The sequence below is a fragment of the Archocentrus centrarchus genome, chromosome 7, assembly GCF_007364275.1.
Source record: "Archocentrus centrarchus isolate MPI-CPG fArcCen1 chromosome 7, fArcCen1, whole genome shotgun sequence".
NCBI classification, from domain to species: Eukaryota; Metazoa; Chordata; class Actinopteri; order Cichliformes; family Cichlidae; genus Archocentrus; species Archocentrus centrarchus.
This window is the reverse complement of record NC_044352.1, coordinates 20,916,831-20,940,143: the sequence shown is the minus strand read 5'-3', so window position 1 is coordinate 20,940,143 and position 23,313 is coordinate 20,916,831. Positions and strand designations below refer to the sequence as shown.

Genomic DNA, 23,313 nt, shown 5'->3' with positions numbered 1-23,313 from the left:
TTCTCACATTATCCATTGGGGGTCCCTCTAGCCCCGTCTCTGAGTCATTAGCTTTTAAGACTGCCTTTGGAGTAAATGTGACACTTCTATATTGGAGGAAATGTGTATTGTTAAGCAACACTGGCTGTGGATTACATCAGCCAGTTTCTCTGAATACATTTTAATGCATTTCTCAGATGTCAGAATTGACATGATCTCATGTTCAACTATATTAATTTGTGACTTTTTGGTCTGTTATTTAGGCTCGTACCGTTACAAAGGAATAGGGTGACAATATCAGGAAGGAAACCAAATCAAGAGGGAAAAGATCCCACAGATTTCCAATGTTTATACGTTTATTCAATTGGTTTGATTGTCCAGTAGTTTTCATATTAGCTGTGGCACACCATTTAACAATACTTCAAGCAGTGACTTGAAAAAAGAAAATATTAAACTAATAACCATATGCATCACAACTAAAAGGACAGAGCTCAAAAGGAAAGTAAGTATCATAATTTTAATGTTTTATTATCTTCTGAAATTTAACAGAACCAATATCAGACAGATGCACAGTCAATCCCCTTTTTTAAGAAATGGTATATTGATAATAGATTCCAAATTAGACATAGTTTAATCTTTTAAATGACAACTTAAGCTTCCAAAGAGCTTCTTAAAATATGTACTGTATCTAAAAGAATGCTTGATATTGGCAAAAGTTGAAATGATCTAATCCATACAGATAATATTGTCTTTTTGAAGAGAATTTACAGTTATAAGGGCAATTCTTACTCTGCAAAGCCAAATGTACAAATTTTATTTATATAATTTATAATTTATTTATTTATTTATAATTCAGCTACAACAACTGCTGTATTTATATCTTCTGTATAGGTGGACATGAGGTTATGTTTCTCTGTTGATAAGTATAAGTTTTAATAACTGACAAAGAAAGTTTTTCAATCCAGTCTTCTTATACTTTTATTGCCCTAACTGCTGTATTCTATGTGTATGTTTTTAGTTTTGTTTTTAATATGTATTTTAAACTTGTTTGTTTTTAATTTGTGTACAACACTTTGGCCAGTGGCATTGATTTTAAAGTGCTTTATGAATAAAGTTGAGTTGAGAGAGTATATTTAGTGATCATACAGAGTGGAAAAAATACAGGAATATAAATAGCAACATGAAAGCACAAGAAAAAAAAAGATGAGTCAGAGCTTGCATTTTGAAAAATTAAGTTTAATTTCATCCTTAAACTAGAGAAAATGGGGGTTCCTTACAGGCTATTATATACGCAAAAGTTTCAATATTATTAGACTTGAAACAAAAAGTTTTCTGATGCATTTTTTTTTCACAGGTGGCCAGGCTGCGAGAAACTCTCGCGATAAGCCAGCGTCGAGGGGAGTGTCAAATTCCAAGAGAGGAGAGGAGAGGGGAGTCAGAGAGAGGGGCGCGAGGGTGAGTTTGTAAACACTTTATTAACCTTTAAATTCAACATAGATCTGTCGACTGCATTAAATGATTACACTGTCGCACTCGACGCGACACTTTTCAGTGTTTGTTAGCGTTAAAACGACACGTTTATGTAGTTGTCAAAACTGTTGTGGCAGCTACAACGTTTCATTCGGACCCACTGACTGTGTCTCGCTTTGCACTCAAGTGTCACTCCGCTAACCAAACTAAGTGCTAGCCTTTTCTCGCTTCTGTTATTCTAAATATCCGCACGGCACTTTGAAATGTAGTGGTTCACGTCGGATGTTATTAAAATTATACTAATATATGTTTGCTGTCATGGCAGAAACTGGTAGCAAGCGCTGCTATCACTCACTTTTAAGTGTGCGCTCGGCCTGTTGTTAACGCTAGCCACACCAGCTAGCCATTAGTTTTGCGTGGATACAAAAAAGTTGATTTCCAGATTCTAGCCAATAAGATTGCGCTGCCTGGTGTTGTTGACAGGGTTCTAACCAATGCGAGCCCTAGAAGTCGCTGACTGACGTCCTCTCGGCCAATAGCTGAGCTGAATAGGTGGTCTTGTTACGGGAAAAGGCTGGGCTTATTTGTCCGTACGTAGCCAAAAGGTAATGGAGGCTAAAAAAGACGAACCTTTCCGACCCAGTCAGCGGTGTCTACACGAAGGAACTAAAGTTTGTGGGACTCTCGGAATTCAGCTTGAAATTGACTTCTTTTAAAGGGGCGAATGTGTGCAAAAAATAAACAAAATAGCCCGTTTGCGTGTTTTTTTTTTTGGTTGGTTTTTTTTTGTGGCGGTAGACTATATTGCGAGGATTTAAGTATGCAAGAAACTGTTAAAAAAAAAAAAAACCTTAAAATTCTCAACTACTAATGATATCCACAGAATTGCAATTTGAACTGCTCAGCGCCCCACGATCCATGTCCCCATGCTTGTCAACACCTTCCCGAGAAATGTAGGTCATGTTTTTGGCATAGTTGTGCATCATTCCTTCACTAAGAGAAGTGTTACAACAGAGAAAACTACACTGTATCTTGTCCAGCCAAACATCTTGCACCGCTCTTCGATAATTACATATATTTGAAGTTGGACACAGTCCAAATTTTCTTTGGAGGTTAAAAATTAAGCTTTTTTTTAAGCATATGCATGCTTTTGGGAATTTTTGTTAATTGTTTTAATTTGTTAATTATTGAAAAACTCAAGTAACGTGGTCTTCTTCTTATTGAATTTATAGTTATAAAACTATATGTGCTTGTTAACGTTGCAGACCACAAATCAAATCAGCAAAATGTCTGATTTAATTTTAGAAAGCTAGAGTCCATCCTGTATTGTCCTGCATCAACACTGAGTTAGCTTTCAGGCCTTGTTGGTTATGCAGAAGTGGGAATAGGATTTCATTTGTTCCATTTACTAAATCTTGTGCTCACTTTGGTTACATAAATACACTTTGGTTCTTGCACACACCCAGCCGTAAACCTAGAGGTCCTGTCTCAAATGTTCATGCACCTCACCTCTGATCTTGTAAATATCTATTACACATAACTACTTCTGGTTGCATTCCCCCCCTTCTGTAGTTCATTTTCTCTTTGTGGGGTCTCCCCTACCCTCTGGCAATTTAAGCCCCAGATTCCACAGTCATGGCTGCAGTGCAAGCTATTAATACAGTTTGTTTAGTCAGTTTCCTAGCAGGCGGCATCAAACACTGGATGGCTGTGGCTGATTATAGCTGGGACTTGTTCCCCTACACCTGCTGAGTCGGAGAAATCCAAGTTAATATTGGGACTTTGGCATCAACTCAATGAGAGAGACAGAAATGAGACCACTTTGAGTGCTTCCATGTCACCTTGGCTGTAAGGAGGTGAAAATAGTTGATATCAAAACCTGTAATCAATATCGGTGATGTGCATCATGACCGATGTAACTAGCTGACTGATTTGTCTCGCACAGAATCAGAGTCTGCATGAAAGTAGATATTTTAGAGTGCAGTAAAACTTTAGTGAGATGCATCTGACAATCGCAGCAGTAATTCAACAGTACCATTTCTACCCATATAAATATAAATTTAGGCGATGATTATGGCTTCTTACTGTGAAGCCAAGCAAAAGACACTGAAGAAAAGACCTTAACACATCTGTTTTAATCAGTTTAAAAAATTGGTTAGGGCAGCTATGAAAACAAATGGTGTTTTCCACTCCTGTCATCTGGAATTTGTGGTGGATTTTCCACAAAATCAAATCCCACAATTCATGTTGGTGCCAGCCAGCCAAGTTAATGTCTAGCATGTCTTTAGTAAGATGTAAACTTTGAAATCTGTTCCCACTCCTCACGCCAGATGTGTCCATTTCCTCAAACAGTCCACACCCTCGGTATAACGAGCTAGATGGAGTATCTCGTTTGCAGACACATCTCTGCCCAAATAGACTCAGTGGATTGGAAGCACTTTGTGAGGGTCCTGGCACTGACCTATTGCCTTTCTCCAGAGTATGGGAGGCCTGCAAGAAATCAGACTTCTCTGTTTCATGGGCTCTTTGACGTGTGCAGAGAGGGGCAGCGTTTGCTTGCAAATACGATGCAGACCCCTTTCCTCACAGAGCAGAGAGACGCAACCGTTAGGCCTGTTACAAGCTCAGTGTCATGGGAGAGCGTCTTATTCCAGTGCAAGGCTTCAGTAATCATGTGTTGGCTTGGGGACAGCGGAGGGAGAGATGGAGGGAGGAAGGAGGAAAATATACTGACTTCAACATTGGGAAAACTTTCAGACATTTATGCCTCGCCAAAATAATGAATAATCTGTCCCACTCAATAATGTTAAATGACATGCACAACACATGTAATAGGTACAACTGAGGTTAATGTGGTCAGTAACTCAGAAATATTAAAATACTAAACATTTTTAATTAATCTTTCTTTCCAGTTGTTGGAATACCTGTATGCACTAAGCTTTAAAAGTAGCTTTTTAATTCATATGATTAACAAGCATTTTAACAGATCAAAAGTAATAAGACTCCCATCTTCAAGCATGGTGGCCTGGTGGTTAGCACTGCTGCATCACAGCTAGAATGATATCTAGACATCTGGGTTCAAATCCACCTTGGCCTGGGCCTCTCTCTGTGTGGAGTTTGCATGTTCTTCCCATGTCTGCATGTTTTTCCTCCCACAGTCCAAAGACATGCAGTTACTGGGGTTAGGTTAATTGGTCACTCTAAATTGCCAAGGTGTGAATGGTTGTCTGTCTCTCTGTGTTGGCCCTGCAACAGGCTGGCGTCCTGTACAGGGTGTAGCCTGCCTCTCGCCCTATGTCATCTGGGATAAACCCCCCCCCCCCCCCCCCAACCCCACACACTCATGACCCTGAACAGGAGAAGTGGATGGATGGATGGATGGATGGATCTTAAAGCTACTCTAGGCAAAAATCTTGAAAAGGCATATCCATGCCTCCCATACCTGTTAAAATTTTGTCTGTGCTGACATTTGGCTGCATGAAGGATTCAAACCCATAAACCCATTCATAACAACTCTGACCTGTTGGGACATGGTCATGGGACCTTTGGGGAATGTCTTGTTCCTTCTCATACAATAATTTTGACAATGGTATCCCTTGGGCCATATGGGTTGCTGCGTGGTGCCTGCTGCTCAGGTTTGTTCTGGTGCATCTCGGAGTTTGGGAGGTGGGGCTGATCAGTTTTTGCAGTTTAGTGAGTGCGTTGTCTTGCTGAGTGAGGCCTATGCCATTGGTGAGTGCCATTGCCGTGAGAGGGGTTGTGCTTAGTCTGCCACAATGTTTAGTTGGTTGGTATGTGTTACAGTAACATATAAACAAATACAAGGATTTTCCAGCAGAAAATTGCGTTGTAATGAAATAATCAGTTATTCACTTCGCCTGCCAGTGGTTTTAAGGTTAACCAGTCTGGTCTTGAAAGACCTGTGATTGGCCCACATTATCACAGGCTATATTTTCGAAAGCTGGAAAACAGCGAAGGTGCAGGAGTTTGATTTTTTCTTTTTGAATTACAATATGCTGAAAGATAATTATGGACTTTATGTCAATTGATGTCAAACATGCAGTCTATCCCAGCCTCAAATCATAATTTTTTTTTAAAGTAAAAGTTTAAGAGGTGAATCACAAAAGACATCTTAGGGTTCCTGTTAAGTCACGAAAGCCTGACAACATTTTTGCTCGTGACCATAGAGTCATGCAGCTGGAGCATATTGAGTATACTATATACAGTGCATTACATAAATGCGGTGAGGGAGTTTATTTTACCTGTGTCTACATGTGAGTGGTGTCTGCTTGTATACATAACAAGGTCCTTGATGCATGTTGGTAGTTGCTGTATTTTCAGTGGGACAGTGTTGTGTAATAGCTGCCAGACGTCACTCTGGGCCAGCTGAGAATGCTAAAACATTCATGTCCGCTGCCCCCACCCCCCTCCACCCCCACCCCCCTCCAATTTCCCAATTTAAATTTAATGAGTTATTTTTCTAAACTTCCCAGTTTGTCTCCACGTGCAGTGTTGTTCAGCTGTGCAGAGCAGCGCAGGGTGGGGGTGGTTTGGTGGCGTTAGGGCTGGAAGCAGTACCCTTGCATAGCTTTAGTTTTTGTTTTTTGCTTTTTTGTCTCTTCAGAAGAAGAAAGCAAACCGGAGTGTGCACATATTTAACTCTTGACAATAGCAATTAATCAGAAGGTGAAAGGTGTTGTGTTTACATTTAATTGGAAAGCTTTTGAGGTATTTTTAGTGGATTCCAATGCCGAACAGTGCTGCCCATATGTGCCTGTATTTTTAGTGTATTACAAAATATTTATGCTGTATTAATAGCGCACTAGAAGTTTGAAATGTTAGTACAAATATATTAGAAGTGAACACATACAAAAAAGAACAGTTATACCCTGAAATATTTTGAAAATAATAATTTCAAGGAACATTTTATTGTTTAAATGTGCCTTTTTGTAATTCACCTTAAGAACCAGCCAGCAAAAGGTAGCTATGATAAAATGGTATATACATATCGATAGACTACAGTTAGATAATTTGAAATAGTTGTAATTAAAATAACATTAAACTGCGGTTAAGTGGTGTCATTTTTTAAAACTTATTAGTTATAGCTGTGTCAAACTACCAGTGAACTTTTCATCCTGCTTATTCTTTCTTCTCAGTAGCTCCTTTAGTTTAGATTATTTCATATTTAAAATATAAGTATCAGACATTCTTGATATTTGTGGCTGTCTCCATCAATCATACAGAAGAAGCGAGTAATAAAACCTGTCGAACAAATTCAAACCAGGTCAGTGGGAATGTGTCCAATGCAAGACATTTGTGCTGTGGAGTCACATGAAAGCCCTCAGAAAGTGGATGAGGAGATACTCGGCCTTAGATTGCGTGCATGCACACAGAAACAGCTGACTCAGAGAGCGGGAAACATTGAATGAGGGGCACAAGGAGGGGTGGAAAAGGCAAGGTGCTGGAGAGGTGAGGAGAGGGAGTGGTAATGAGAGAGGGAGGGATTGGAAGTGAGGAAAAATGAGACAGAGGGAAAGAGAGGAGACGGAGATGTCTTTGTGTAAACGGTAGTTGTCGTCCTCTCGTGTAAGCGGCTCCTCATTGGCCAACCCGAACCCCCCGTGTGTGTGAAGGAAGTATCACCAGGGAAACTTCTTCTCGCTGCCACTGTGCGTGTTTTCCTCCTTGCCAGGGTTATTTTTAAATAGCATTCGGCTTCCTGCTCAGACTAAAGACTACAAGCCACAGCATCTCTGTTTTGTTGTTTTCAGGATTTTGCCAGTACACACACACACAGACACACACACACAAAAAGCTGCAGCAATGTTCTTCTCTTCTTCTCTGCCACAGTTACATTGCAAGCTCTTTGCAAAAATGGGGGACGACCGACCTTTTGTGTGCAATGCTCCTGGCTGTGGACAGGTAAGTCCTCTCCTTTCTTGTCATGCTCTCAGCTGTATGCATGCATGGTAGGGATATCTTTGCCTTTTTGTAATTGCTCTCCAAAGGTTGGCAGTAACTGCCTATACTTAAAAGTATTTTACTTCTTAAAGAAAACTCTATAAAACTAAAAAATAAGTAGGTGTTATTCTTGAGAACACACTAGATTTTGGTGTAGCTTTACATACAAGAACTCTGAAAAGACAAGTTCTCATTGCCAGCGTAAACTATTTATGCAACACTTAACATCACACTGATGACATTCATGTTAGCATGCCGGTTTGTGAGACAATGCTGTCTCCTTTTGCAATGACTCACTGGAAGCTCCAGTGAGTAATCAGAGCACCGTTATTGTTTCAACCTGTCACTGCTGACTTTTAGCGCCTGCAGACACAGGTTTGAGCCGAGGCAGTGACTCAGCTGAGTGCCAGTAGTGCACTCACATGCCTGTTACGTGGTGTTTCGTCGAGGCTTGGCTTGATATCATAGAAGAGAAGAAGAAATTAAAAAGGAGTCTGTTCTTGGATTCATGATTATTCAACACAGGAAATCATCATGTCTGTTGCCGTGTTCAGTTGGTTATGAGATCCTTAGAGCTAGTAGTGAAATATCTCTTCTGGGATCTGAAGAAAGAACGGGTTTGTGTTTATGAAACATTCGGGATCCTTGGGACTTCTTCCAGTCTCTGACCGGAAGAATGGGATTGCGGTTTGAACGTCAGTCATGTAAAGCAGTTGAACATGCATAGTCGATAAATAAATGATGATTTGTTTGGTAATTTTCTTTTCAGAACATCAGACACCTAGGGACCCCTGGTTTTCTGTCTTTACATGTTCTTGTGATGTAAATACTCTGCATATTTTATTGGTCTTATTATTCATTTATTTGCTTAAGCAGCAGAGACTTATGGAAGCTTTTCAAGGCAAAGTGATCTGGATGACAGTGCTGGCCTACAGCTGTGTCACTCTCACGGCATTGTTTTAGAGCCCAACAGTTGTATAAACAGGTGTGGGATTTTAGTGTGGTGCTAGATGTTTGGGTATGTTGTCAGTATCACAATGTCACCTCACTATGGAAAACACACACAAGGTTATAAACAAACCTTTTAAAAAAAAAATTACATCAGAGTCCAACAGAATATACAACAATAATAATAATAACAAAATAATAATAATAGGGGTGGCTGTGGCTCAGGAAGTCGAGCAGGTCATCTACTAATCAGAAGGTTGGTTTGATTCCTGGCTGCTCCAGTGTGCATGCCAAAGTATCCTTGGGCAAGATACTGAACCTGAAGTTGCTCCCGATGCATTCATCGGAGTGTGGTTGTGTGTGTGAATGTTAGAGAGAAAGCAAAGTGCTTGTGTGAGTCTGTGTGAGAACGGATAAATGAAGATATGTTGCATAAAGTGCTTTGAGTGCTCAAGGAGATTAGAACAGCATGATAAAAACCAGTCCATTTATCATTTAAATCAGATTAATATAGTACCTTTCAAGAAACCTAAGGTTGCTTTAAACACAAAACCCAAAGACCTCAGTGAATTAAAAAATAAACAGTTAAACTGAAATAACAACCCTGTTGTCAGGGTGCACTTCTCACTAGTTAAAATATTTTTTTGGAGTCATGTTTCTGACCACCTAAGTCTAATATCACTTTCTTTTAGCTCTGTTTTCATCTCTGCCCACGTCTGAGATAAATATCTGGCTCTGTAGCTGATAATGAATCCACTTTGTTAACGACTTAGCATGGATAAAGTGTTTTTCCAGTTTGCTGCTGGAGATGGAGCCACACTATCAGATTTTTGGGAACCAGGATGGAGTTTCTTTTGTTAAACCAAACCAACACAAACTCTGTTTAGTTCTCTGGTTGTTACTGCAAGTGGCCCCATTCACATGACACAGCAGTTCAAACAGGAGTAATTTAAAATTATTAATAGGCATGGGTTATTGTGTTAGAAATGTACTTTCTAACTGTACTTAAGTAGAAGTTGGGGAAAATTAAAATTTACACTGTAGTACTAACAAAGCTTTAGATTTGACAGTTTCCACTGCTCTGTTAGGAATACATTGTTGTTGGTATTAAAAGCGTTAAGGTTCAGTATGCAGTCCTGCACATTTGCCAGCCAGTTTCATTATACATTTATACTTTTTTTAATGTCTGTACAACCTTTACAGTTGTGTTATACTGGCCTTTTAATTATTGCAACTTGCTGCTAATTATTATTGTACATTTAGATATGAAACATCCTTTATTCTGCAAGTACCTTATTTCCAAATGCTCTTTTAATGCTGCCCTCTTAAATGCAACAGTTGTCTACTAGGAAAGTCTGAATCATGCCCATAATAGAACAAGGATGATTGACTCCTGGCTTTGCGCAGGGTTTTCCTTTTACCAAGTTAACGACAACGACAACAACAACAAAAACAACAACAGCCCCCCTATTATATGATGCGCAGTATTTCTTGCATGGGGAGGGGTAATCCTAGCTGCCACTTTCCCATACGTGGAGATTAGTTGGAGATAGTTTTCTCCACAAGACCTAGCAGCCTTGTTCACAGGAATGAGACAGATGAGACATGTATTGGTGATGCTCCTGGTCGGGCTAAAAATAAGCCCCCCGACACTTGACTGTGTTTCCACTTCACTCTCACGACTGAACTCGCAACTGCATCGCGGCGCCCTAAAATAGGCTGCAGTGAATGGTGAATAGGCTGGTGCCAGAGCCAAGATTATTCCTCCTCCGTCTCTTGAGTGAATCACCTCACCACTTCTCAAAAGAAGTTCCATGTCTCTGAGGCTGGCTGTTAATGCTGTCCTCTGCACGGTTGATTTGTCCTAATGTCAGACGTCTTATAGCTTCCAATGCAGATACCAAAAGTAATTTAATTTAGATTAAAATGGGCATTACAGATTCACAGTTCAGTGTCCATGTGTTTTACACACTAATTCATTTGACATCAAGTTACACGTGCATTTACACTTATTTGTGCAATTTTTGTCGATACATTTACTTTTCTGTGCTAGGTTTTTTTTTTCTTCAACTTCACCAAGTTGTAGACATTTTCACCTTTTTGTCACTTACTGTGAGCTCCATAGGCTGCATGTGTTGGGCCACACGTACAAGATTATCTGTCTCTGATTATAGCATTATGATATCTGAGTTAGGGTTGCATCGACTGTCTATACAGAACACAGTTGCAGTTTCCTGTAGGCAAATTCATGTCATTTTTCCTCTTGTGCACTTTTCCAGAGGTTTACCAACGAGGACCACTTGGCGGTGCACAAACATAAACATGAGATGACGCTGAAATTCGGACCGGCCAGGACCGACTCTGTTATTATTGCAGGTACTCTTGTCCATATGAGGCAAACCTTCAGCTTCACTGTGTTTTTAAATGTCCTCCCACAGCATTCAGATGAACAATATTTAGCCTAACATTGATTTTGACACTAGATATCACATGGGCTTTTTATATTCAGTGTAAGTGTGAACTAACTGTGTTATTGTTACTTTGAATAGTTACATCTGCTCATTACGTTTTCCCTAGATCAGACACCTACTCCCACTCGTTTCCTAAAGAACTGCGAGGAGGTTGGTCTGTTCAATGAGCTGGCCAATTCCTTTGAACAAGATGATGATGACAAGAGGGCCAAGAACTCTGTAAGCAACACTTGTGGTTGGGGATTTTGTCTCCTTGTCTCTGTGCTTGTGTGTGACATGTGCATTACAGTATACATTGACTGAGAACGTTTTCTACAGAGACTGACATGAAATGAAAAATTAAATTTTACTTCCTTCTTTTTTACCTCAAGTGTAGAAGCAGTCAAAAATACTAGCTTGAAGTTCCTGTCTAACACATAGTCTGCATCTCATTATCATTTCAGTTATAGCCACAGTTTCTTTTTAAAATGTTCAGTTTTTTATTGCACTTCATATTGTGTTTCAGAAATGGTGTTGTGGCTCTTTAGCTTATGTAATGAATACCCACTTCCTTTTTTTTTTTTTTTTTTTTTTTTTTTAATATATACATACTTTGGTCTATAAGTAGTGTAAGCTTATACTCTTTATTTGTAACTCATTTCTCAGCATCCTGCTGCCAACTCTGTGGCTCTGGATATGAGCTTACAGACGTCATCAGAAGTGAAGGTGAAACAGGAGGCACCTGTAGAGGTTGACTCTTCACCACCAGACAGCCCTGAATCCATCTCTGGGAAGTCAGACAGCAACGGAGAGCCAATAATTAAAGGAAAGGTACAGTAAAATTTGATAAGCAGGAGAGTGTAAAGAAAAGAGGTGTTTCACAAAGTGATGTTACAAGTCATTCACTATACATCAGTATGGCTGCGGTGTTTATAGAGAAATTTGCTTGGGGATTAAAATGATGTGTGACATAAAAGCCTAATTTTTGTTTTTGTTTTAATCTTGTAGGACACACCGCCCAGGAATTCAGCTCCTACCCCGACTATTGTGCGTCCGGGTTCCCTCCCACTACATTTGGGCTTTGATGCTCTTCAGCCCACCATGCCATCACCCACCTCTGTCATCACACAGGCTCCACCCTCAAATCGTACTTTGGTGTGAGTCAAGTTCCAGTTCTTTTGCTTGGTATTTGCTAACCTCTTTAAGTTTGATCTGCGACTTAAAATGAAACCTTGTGCAGCTTTAAGGCTCTTAAAAAACATGTTTTGCAAACGATGGTGACAACATCCCATGTTCTTGCAAGTGAACCTTTTATATCAAAGATGCAATCATGTTCTTTTTTTTTTTTTTTTTTTTTTTTAATGGGTTTTTGTTTTTGTGTTCTCGACAGGTCAGCCACAGACAAACAGCCAAAAGCTGTGCACTATTGGCAAAAAAAAAAAAGTGTAAAATCTTGTTAAGTAGTCATGATTAATAAAGAAGCACATCTTTGAAGGGAATCATTGATTTTATTTTATTTTATTTTTTATTTTTTTTCTGTTATGGGCATTACAGAAAGGTTGTTACAGTTACCAGCTGTTGCACTTTCAACCATAAACATCTTTTCTTTTGGCAGATGTCTTTATTTTCATGTACAGGTAACTGTTAAGTAACACAGGAACAATTTGGATATTATCTTGGCATAATGGAATAGATGGTCATGTTCTACATCATTCATTTAAAACAACACACTAATAAGTGAAAGTTTACTAAATATCACTTTTTTAAAAAAATCATCTATTTTTAAATCGGACATAAAACTGGGTAAAACAAAATGTTTCCCATTTTTGCATATTAATGTATTGCATATAAGCCCTATGTTGTATATCACTGTTATGGACACCACAGCCTGCAACATCCTGCAAAAAACTTATCCCATATGTCTGTAATGTAATAAAAAAAAACTTATCCTTACACCTGTAGCAATATCGTGCATGAGATATATAGCGGTTATAAATAATTAAATATGGTAAAGTAATTTTTAATATTTAATGTTGCATCACTCAAATCATGCACAGACTGCAGTTTTTCAGACAAAGTTGAGATCTTCACACATTTGTGAAAAACAGCTTCAGAGCGGGTAAAAAAAAATCCCTCGCTTGTCACACTCCAGTTTGTATTGAGAGCATCTGTCAGAGGCAAGATCTAGGGAAATTAGATTAATTAGTATTACAGTAAAAACATAACTTTTAACTCCCAGTCTTGTGGACATCCAGCGCCTCAATAAACACGACCATCAATGCTTCAGGCAGGTTGTTATAACATTTTTTACCAAGCTAGCAAATAATAAAACTAAGGATATTTCCTCAATATTTTTTCACTTTAGTTGGTTTTCCAAGTTGACAAAAATCATTTCAGTTATATTTTTTTTCTAGGTTTTATTTTTGCTTCAGTTAACTATAATAACCTTGATTAATGCTAAATCATATACAGGAATATAATAGTGTGTTACACAGGTAAGCATTTGATTGTGGCTGACCCTGGGAGAAAAAAAACTTTAATTCAGTTTATGAATCTATCCAATATTTTCCCATCATTAACTGACATACTGCATGTTGTATCTCTTACAATGTTTGTGTTTGAGAAGCTTTCATTTGCACTTTTAAGTGTGGATTTTTAAAGCATATTTAAAACTCACTGATACACATGAGTGAATCTGCTGTTCTTGTTGTTCTCTCTCCGTCCAGTTCACCGACGAGCCATTACCCTATGATGATGTTTCCCTCTGGTCAGGCAGTGCCTGTGCTGCCTGGTCCTGTTCAAATGCCATCTGTCATTAATGTAAGGCAGACTACCAGTCGAAGTATGTTGTATCTTAACTTTACAGCTTAGAAGTTGGTTTAGTTTTAATCCACGTATTTGTGTATCATATTTGATCTCCAGCTGGCCCGACCCATGTGCATGGTACCCAACATTCCTGGGATCCCTGGTCCTCCTCTGGGAGGCAGCAGCAGCGGCTCTAACTCCCCCTCTGGCTACAGCATCCACTCAGAGGCCAAGATGGTCAGCACTAGATTAGCTCTCTATTTTTATCTATTTATCTGTTCTTTTTGTCTCCATCTTCGCCCTCCGGCCTTCCGCTGCACAGGCTTAGGTTCTTCGTCATATGATCTTTTACTGCGGTTACTTGTTTATGTAACCCTTTCACCTGACAACACAATTTCCACTCAATTTATGATACTGCAATGCACACACAGAGCTTCATGTACAGTTCCCACCTTTCAGCCTTGTTCCAGATGAAACTGAGTGAGTGCAGTCATTGTTTATAGGATTAAAAATATACACAAAGTATCCCCTTTAGCAGAGCCCTTTGTTTACACAAGCTCCACACTCCTCCAGTCATAAGAAGGAAGATCCTCGGTGTAATTAAAGATTAGTTTTTTTTTGTTTTGTTTTTTTGCTGATGTGCAGAATCTTTCCATGCTTAGCACTCTAAATACAATATGATCATTATCAAGAGGCTGCTGTATACATATATTGTTAGATCACTTGCGCGCCTTCAGAGCTGCAGTCATTTGTTTTCTAATCATTACTTTAAGCTGGATTAGTCATTATTAAAGCAACATCATCAACATCCAGGAACATCATCTGAAAATTGCTAGAGAAACATGTAAAGCCTCCAGAGCTGAACGAAGGAGGTCCCATGAATCTGCTGCTGAAAACAGTTAAGAGATAGAGCACCTCTGTAAATGATCTTCTTAGAGAATCAGGCTTCTCTAGTAGGGATAAACTACATTTCATTACACGTTATCTTCTACTTAAGTGTGATCAACAACTTATTTTAAGGCGTATCAAAGATTAGTAATTAAGGTGTAGTTTAGATTGTTATTGCGAACTGTAAATCAGTAGAGCTGGCATAGTGTTATTGTTAACATGCTGTTGCTACTGAATCCCACGTGCATTCTCTGCCTTGTTGTAGATTCCTACAAACTCGGAATGAAGTTTTCCCTGAAGTTATTTTGGCCTGTTTATTTAATTCCTGTGGTTCTTACTGATGTTGCTTATTTGACTGATGTTCTGTAGCGTCTGAAGGCTGCGCTGCAAAGCCCGTCAGGACAGAGTATGGGGATCATGGCCATGGGGAGCAGCCCCATGGTACCTCAAAAAGCAGAGCACAGTCAGTTGCTTCTCCAACAGCCAGATGCACCATCACCTGCACAACCTCAGGTACTCTATATTAAGTATAAATGCCTGACTGTAACATGGTTTTCACATCCATACCAAATGTCTGCCAAACTTGGGTTAAAGATGACCAGCCGAAACTTGTCAGCCGAAACTTATTTAATATATGTCACATCACCTGTTTTAGTTAACAGAAAATTGGGGATGTTCTTGTTGTGCCAAGATGACTGTGATGTGTGCTGGCTAAAATGAAACTATGACTCATACTTCCCTTTTCTCGTCTTTCTTCCACTCATCTTGCTTGTCTGTGTGTTTCCTTCTAACCTTCTACCCCTCCCCCCCCGCAGGTATCTCCAGCACAGCCTACAGGTGGGCGTCGACGACGGACGGCCGACGATGACCCAGATGAACGAAGGCAGCGTTTCCTCGAGAGGAACCGGGCAGCGGCATCACGCTGCAGACAGAAACGCAAACTGTGGGTCAGCTCCCTAGAGAAGAAAGCAGAGGAGCTCAGCACTTTGAACGTCTCTCTGTCGGTGAGTGGGTGGACGGGGATATGATGTTGCACAAACTGTGCACAGGTGAAGGGGCTTCTAACTAGTTACTGAAGTTTGAGAGGTGGATTCCAGATAAGCAAAATGAGTTTGCGTTAACATTGGGTAATTTTACAAATGAATGCCATTAATAGACTTGAAACCATGGAAACCACAACATCTTCTTTCATATCTTTATTTTGTTGGATGTAGTTTTAGGTAATTTTTACACCTTACGCTTACTGGTGAATGCAAACGATTCTGCAGCAGAAGCATAACCTTTTCAACATAATCATTTCCTACTAGAAAATCCATTAGGGAAGAAAAATATGGGAAGTACTCTATTTTCAATTACATGACCGTGCGTGTGTTGTTTTTTTGTTCACACTGGTTTGGGGAGTATAGTATAGTATAATTTCTGAAATTACAGTACTAATCACTCTGATTTTCCGCCCTCTCAGAATGAAGTGTCTCTGTTGCGTAATGAGGTGGCTCATTTAAAGCAGCTGCTGCTGGCCCACAAGGACTGTCCTGTAACCACCTTACAAAAGAAGACTGCCTACTTAGGTGAGCCCTGTACAGCTATGCACCGTTTTTTTACATGGTGCTATTTAAAGTTACAGGAAACCTGAGTCTGAATCTCATGTATTAGATACGTAGAAATATAGTTAATGTATTGCGCAAAGCATAAAGACCTGAAATGAAATTAGCACCTCAAAAATTGCTGACATTTATTGTTTCACTAGTAACTAAATGTACAGCTTTGTAGCAGAGTCTCAGTATGTTGTGTGGTGCGCTACACAGTCACAAAGTAGCCATGCTGCTGTAGCTTTAGTATCTTCCAGTGAGCTGTTTTCTTCAGTGCCCACAAAGCAATTGTAATTTTGTTGAAATAATTAGGGTTCAGTTTGTTATGGCAACCGCCACAGTGGATGGTAATGTGTCTAAAAACTATTAGACTTGGAAAAAGAAGCAACATCTGCAATTTAGAGTAATTTGTGACATTGCTAAGGGCCGATGGTTTTTAAAAAAACAACAAAACAAAAAATAAAACCCCAAATGTAATCAAATCGCAAAATCTTTGTTGTAGTACTTTTAGTTTTATTTATAATTTTTTGGAGGCTTTTCCCAGATTTTGGACTAGGATAAAGTTACTTGATTATTAACACCAACAAAATGTCCAAAGATTTTCAACATGAAAACTGAGGAATGTGCTCAAGATAAACAAGATAAACATCTCTACTTATGTTGCCTTATTATTTTTCTATTTAGCTGCCGAAGAGAGCATGAAAGAAACGTCAGAACCTACAGGTTCCCCTGCCCCAGTGATTCAGCACAGCTCTTTGGCGCCCAGCCCTTCGGTGGGGCAAAACGGCCTGAGTTCAAGGGCAGCAGCTGAGGCTATGGCCATGTCAGTGCTGGCAGGAATGGGCCAGCAGCAGAGAGCTGAGAGTGGACCCTCTCACATTATCATGGCTGCACAGTCTCAATCTGCTGCCAGATGATGAGCGATGCTACCATGGCCCAGACTTGGCTCCCAACCCAGGGTAGAAAAGACTCCCACCTCCCAACCCCCCTGATCTTGGAGTCAGAATTTCAGATCTACTCTGCCCCACCTCCCCTCTGTGGTCTTTCTAACCCTCCTGGGGAGCCATCAGGCTGGGGCCTGGAGCTCATCAGCAGCCTTCTGGGAATGGACTGAGACTTTTAAGAGAGCTTCCTGTTAACTTTGCCATAGACTACAGGGGCTGGACTCCAATACCCCTCCCCCCTGTTTCCTCCTGTGCATCCCTGCTCATCTCTCCTCACCCTCAGTCAAAAGAACTCTTCACTGGACTGTAGGACTGCATCATGTATACTGCCATACTGAACTTCCCACATGGAAATGTACCGCACAGATGTTGCATAAGCATTTTTTGATCAAATCTGATATCAAACAGCACATGGGGCTTTACACTTTTTCAGCAGGGAACAGTGCCTTGCTCTCCTCGTCACTTTAGCCTTGCACACACACCCACACATACCATCACAGCATGCCTCCCTATACATCCTCAGCTCTAAAGATATGGTAATTCTAGAATTCTGAGTCATATCTCAATTATTAACTCAGACCGTTTGTAAATGGTTTCAGCTTCAAGGCGATCTCAACACGGACCCAAAAACCTTACCTCATGTACACCCCTTTATGATAAAGTGTATTAACTGCGTGTGTGTGATTGTATATTTATGTACATCAGAACATAGCAGTTTGCCTACTCCTGATCTGATGCATTATTACCTAGATTGTTAGCATGTGACTTTTCTAATAGGGTGTTATGTTTTTGATACAGTATGTGCAGCTATGTTTCTTTTAACTAATTGGCACATCCTCAGATTCACCCACATAACCAAAAGATGTTAGATTGTGATTTAAAAGGAGTTTGTTCAAGCAGACTTTTTTTTTTCCTGACCTGAAGGGAATTAAATTTCTCCCACCTTTTCATATTTCCTGAAGCAGGCAGGCAGTTTATTGGTATGTAAATGGATGCCTTTTTTCCATTTTTATATGTAATTATTCTGGCGACTGCGTTTCTCTGTGTGGGCCGTGGACTTACTGTAACTGTTATTTTCACACTTCTCAGGATGGTTGCACATCCTTGCTGCTCGTTGAAAATGCGATGGAGCCCCTTGTTCTCTATGCTCTCTACCAAACCAAAATGAAGCCATAATGGATCTCTCCAAAGACTATCTGGTACTTGTCCTGGGACAGGAAGTGAAAACCCCTGACTGTTATTTTGTGATTCAGTTTGCAGTGGCACTATTGACAGTATCTCACTGCTTGTTACTTGCACTCACACACAGTCTCTCACACAGTGTTTGATCGTTTTGCCTTAAGATCACATTTGTGCCTCCAATACCCCTTACAGTAAAATATACACAGATTTGCTTGGATGTAAGCGCCGTAGGGAAATATATTAGTCAGTGTATAAATTGGTGAAAATAAATACTATAATAAATATAACATTTAATGACTAGCTGAAGGTTTTTGAAACCTTTAAGCACATCAAAAGTGTCTTTTTAAAATATTAAACAAATATTGAAGTACTTGTCTGTCATCTGGTGGAGAGACAGAGCAAAGACATCTTCAGTTGGGAGAGCTTTAAAGGCAGAAAAAAAAGACGTCTTGTGACTGTTTTCTGAAAGGTTCTTATACAACCTCTCCCAGATATTTTACCCAGATATCGATATATTTTTACATGAATGCTCAAAGTGGTTTGCTTCTTTCTGTTCCTCTTTTGCCCTCTTTCTTAATATGTTTGCAAAATGTGATATTTCAAATACAGGATATCTGACTATTAACATAAGGACATTTATGCACTAAAGTAATGCAGGTTAACTATTGCTTTGTATTTCTGTTCAAATTACATTTTTGTAGCTTTCTTGTTCTTTTTGTTCCCCCCCCCCCCAGAGATATCAGACCTTGTATTTTTTTTTTCTGTTATCTGTACTGTATACACAAACGGGAATTTGCTGAGCAACTTTAATACTTTTTACCTTTGACTGAACCTCTAATCCTACAGTCCCAATGGCGACCCCGGCATTTTCTGTAATTTGCTGGCACTATATTTGGCTGGCAGACAAATAGACGATTGTTCATTTGAAATGAAAATTCAAACTGTATTTAGCATTCATGTTTTCATGACATTTCTTGTATTCTTTTGTTGTGTGCTGATTTCAGCACCATGCGCTCTTTGTCATAATGCTTCTGATTATGCTGATGAATATAGAGACTAATTTCTTTAACACAAAGATATGTGTCTTTTTGTTGCTTTCTCCACAGAAACGTTTTTTTTTAAACAAACTTTATCCCCTCCTTTTCTTTTTTTTTTTTTAAATACCTTTTAATACCTTCTGTCTTTTGAGCTTCCTCGTCTAACTTATTGTTTTAATTGGTCAAATAACAATAATCTTTACAGTCTGTGGCCCATTAATAATGGGCCAGACTTGTTCTAAAAAGAGCAATTTAGTGGGAAATACAACAATGTGAAAATTACACATAGTGTATTGATGGTTTTTCACACTCCCTTTTTTGGACTGATAATTTCTGAAATTGTCCTTGTATTGTACATATCTGTACTATATGAATATATTTACTTTTCCATGCATGTCCAAGTGGAATACCATGAACACTTACAGTCCTGCAGTTTTAATTAAAGAAACTACATCATATGAACATTTATACTGTTTTTGTCTGTGTTCAACTTTGACTCCAGAGCAAAAAACATGCTTTCTGTTAATGTAATGTAATTACTAATATGAGTGATAATACTGGAGGGTTATAGTGCTATGAAATGTGATATGAAAGGAAACAAAATGTATATAAAGACATTGTAAAATACTCTTTCAAGTACTTACTGTGCAAAAATCCTGAGCCACCCCCTTGTTTCTTTATATCTTTATAGGGAAATGGGTGCACTGCTTTATTGAAACCTGCAAACATAAACATAAATGTTCAAAGCTCTTCTTTGGATTTTGGCTGCCTTTAGATAATCCTATGTTGCTTTAATAATTTTGAGGTCCATAATTCCATCAGTTGACTGAAATGCAGCCCTAAACCATGACAGAGCCTCCACTGTGTTTTATAGAAACTCACTGCTGCTCCTCTCCTCACTTACTCCGCACACAGTGACAAAGATTTGATTTGGATTCATCACTCCATCAGACCTGTTGCCAATGATTTTCAGTCCAGTTCTTGTGTAATTTGGCACACTTGAGTCTTTTTTCCCTTCCTTAAGAATGGCTTCTTGATGGCCACCTTTCCACTGAAGCCATTTCTGATGAGGATCCAGTGAACAGTAGATGGATCAGCAGAAGGGTCAGATGCAGCTCTTAGTTTCTGTCAGCTCTTTGCTGGATCTTTTCCTCTTTATTAAGGACATGACTTTCAGACACTTGTCATCTGCTGTAGATAGTTTTTAGCCCTGCCCTTTCTTCTTTAGTCCTCCACTTGTCCGTCCAGTATTATCATTGGCATTTTTCATAGATTCAACTAAGGAGATGGAAACAAAGTATGTCTTTTTTTTTTTTCTTTCTTTTCTTTTTAGCAACAGGCTGCTAGGAGCCTGTTGCAAATTTACAGTACATATAATTAAATATTTAACTCAAAATCCAAACGAGTAAAGAATCCTAACTACCTGTGACATTAGGGTTGTGTGAGGGGCTTCTTGTTAGCCACAGTATTTAGAAAATACTTGCTGTGGCCCTGCTTTTAAGCTGGCATTTGCTGTCCAGTAATCCAGTATTTTTGGAAATGCAGAGTGACAGCAGCCTGCAATTATGTTGTTATGTTCAGTTTGCTTTGAAGCTTGTTTTCCTTGCAAGACAATGTCCCATGTTTCTTACAAGGAAAAAAAAAAAGAAGACATGAACAGAAGTTTTTGAGCTTAACTGCAGAGGGAGTGGCTGAAGGGAATATTTATTTTTATAACGGTTACAGTCAGGATGCCACATTGATGATCATAAGTGCTCAGGGTAATTTTATGAGCTTATACAGGGGCAGTTTTAGCACTGCAAGTGTGTGTACGCAAACTTTGCACAGAACAATTGAAAGTCAAATTCTTCAGATTAATGTGCTGTGGCTTTTTCAAATTCCCGTTTGTCTAACTCTCTGCATTATATAGGCCTATGTGGCCTATATATATATATATATATATATATATATATATATATATATATATATATATAGGCCTACTGTTTGCATTTTACTAGAATGGAAAAAACGTAATTGATTTGTAAACAGGAAACTAATGGGCAATGTTATAAATTAATAATCTATAGACAGTGCTGTGAAAGAGTATACGCTCCCTTCTTGATTCAGTTCAAGAATTCAGTTTTTAAATTATGATTTAATTTATTGAGGGGAAAAAAGTTATCCAAACCTACTTGGCACTGTGTTAAAAAAGGAATTGCCCACTTAACCTAATAACTGGTTGTATCACCGTTTGCAGCGAGAACTGCAATCAAGTGTTTTTGATGACTGGCAGTGAGTCTTTCACATCGCTCTGAAAGAATTTTGGCCCGTTCGTCTTTGCAGAATTGTTTTAATTCAGCCACATCGGAGGGTTTTCAAGCAGGAACGGCCGGTTTAAGGTCATGCCAAAGTATCTCCATCTGATTTAAATCCAAACTTTTCTTGAGCCATTCAGAGGTGGAGCTGCTGGTGTGTTTTGGATCATTGTCCTTTTTTTTTTTTTTTGGGCCACAGCAGCTTTTATTGGCAGTAGAGGGAGACAGGAAATGGAATGGGAAGACACGCAGGCAAGCTGGCGACTGTTTGGGACTTGAACCCGCACCGCAACGTGGCATATGCATGTGGTTGCCTGCTCCACCACTGAATTACCTGGGCACCCGTCTTGGATCATTGTCCTGCTGTATAACCCAGGTACGCTTGAGCTTCAGGGCACAAACTGATGACCGAACATTCTGCGTCAGGATTTTCTAATAGAGAGCAGAATTCACGGTTCCATCAATTACGGCAAGTCATCCAGGTCCTGAAGCAACAAAGCAGCCTCAGACCATCACACTACCAACACCATGTTGGTTTGATAATCTTTTTATGAAATGCTGAGTTTTACATCATATGTAACGGGACTCAAACCTTCCAAAACATTCAACTTTTGATCCATCAGTATTTTTCCAAAAGTCTTGGGGATCATCAAGATGTTTTTTGGCAAATGTGAGATGAGCCTTTGTTTACTTTTGGTCAGCAGTGGTTTTTTCCTTGGAACTCGCCCATGGATGCCATTTTTGCCCAGTGTCTTTTGTATCATTGAATCATGAACTCTGACCTGAACTGAGACAAGTGAGGCCTGTAATTCTTTAAATGTTGTTCTGGGTTCTTTTGTGAGCTCCTGGATGAATCATTGATGTGCTCCTGGAATAATTTTGGTAGGCCGATCACTCCTGGGAAGGTTCACCGCTGTTTCACGTTTTCTCCATTTGTGCATAACGGCTCACTGGAGTCCCAAAACCTTAGAGATGGCTTTGGAACTCTATACAGACTGATTGATGTCAGTGACTTTTTTTCTCAGCTGTTGTTTATTTTTTTAGATAGAGGCATGATGTGTTACTTTTTGAGATCTTTTAGCCTACTTCACTTTGTCAGACCGGTTCCATTTAAGTGATCTCTTGATTCAGCGGGTCTGGCAGTAATCAGAACTGGGTGTGGCTCATGGAAATGTTCTCAGCTTCCCAAAAAAATTAATCACAGTTACACAATCACATAACCGAACAAGGGGGAACAATTACTTTTATCGTGCAGTGCCAGGTAGATTTGGATAGCTTTTGTCCCTTAATAAATGAAATCATCATTTAAAAACAGCATTTTGTATTTACTCTGGTTATCTTTGTCTAATATTAAATTTCCTTGATGATCTGAAACATGTAAGTGTGACTAATATACAAACAAATAAGAAATCGGGAAGGTGGAAAATACATTTCCCCAGTACATTTATTACTTCTAGTTTCTCAAATGGGAGTTTGCTGCAGAATTTCTCTACCTTATATCTCTGTAAATTGTGTGTCTCTAGTCTACATCTATTATTAGGCTATACTTTGAGCCCCAGAAACCTACTAGCAGCATGAATAAGATGCTGCACCAGTTTCAGTACAACATGGTTTCCTTTTAAAATCATCTGTGTAAGCTTACATGAATTTAAACATGCACAGTTAAGTAAATTATCACACAGAACCTGTGGATTTCTGGGTTCAACCGTTATATTTGTTCCAAATGCCTCCTATCAACTTGCTTTATAAGGAAGCTTGAACGTCTT

At 39.2% G+C, this 23,313-nt stretch overlaps 1 protein-coding gene across 1 annotated transcript; it reads left to right on the top strand.

Moving 5' to 3' along the window:
• The first annotated feature begins 1,370 nt into the window (after positions 1-1,370).
• atf7a (activating transcription factor 7a) lies at positions 1,371-19,291 on the top strand. The gene is made up of 12 exons (XM_030734236.1): positions 1,371-1,434; positions 7,300-7,371; positions 10,638-10,734; positions 10,936-11,048; positions 11,475-11,639; positions 11,817-11,965; positions 13,535-13,628; positions 13,731-13,850; positions 14,871-15,014; positions 15,317-15,505; positions 15,964-16,069; positions 16,775-19,291. The coding sequence occupies exons 2-12, from the start codon at positions 7,324-7,326 to the stop codon at positions 17,005-17,007; spliced, it is 1,458 nt and encodes a 485-aa protein (XP_030590096.1). The 5' UTR covers positions 1,371-1,434; positions 7,300-7,323; the 3' UTR covers positions 17,008-19,291.
• The last annotated feature ends 4,022 nt before the right edge of the window (positions 19,292-23,313 follow it).

Bases quoted from the DNA above. Each gene is read 5' to 3' on its own strand.
- atf7a (XM_030734236.1), top strand. From the start codon at position 7,324: ATGGGGGACGACCGACCTTTTGTGTGCAATGCTCCTGGCTGTGGACAG. The intron at 11,049-11,474 runs GTAAGCAACACT...CTCATTTCTCAG, and splicing joins ACAAGAGGGCCAAGAACTCT to CATCCTGCTGCCAACTCTGT. The intron at 13,629-13,730 runs GTAAGGCAGACT...TTTGATCTCCAG, and splicing joins AAATGCCATCTGTCATTAAT to CTGGCCCGACCCATGTGCAT.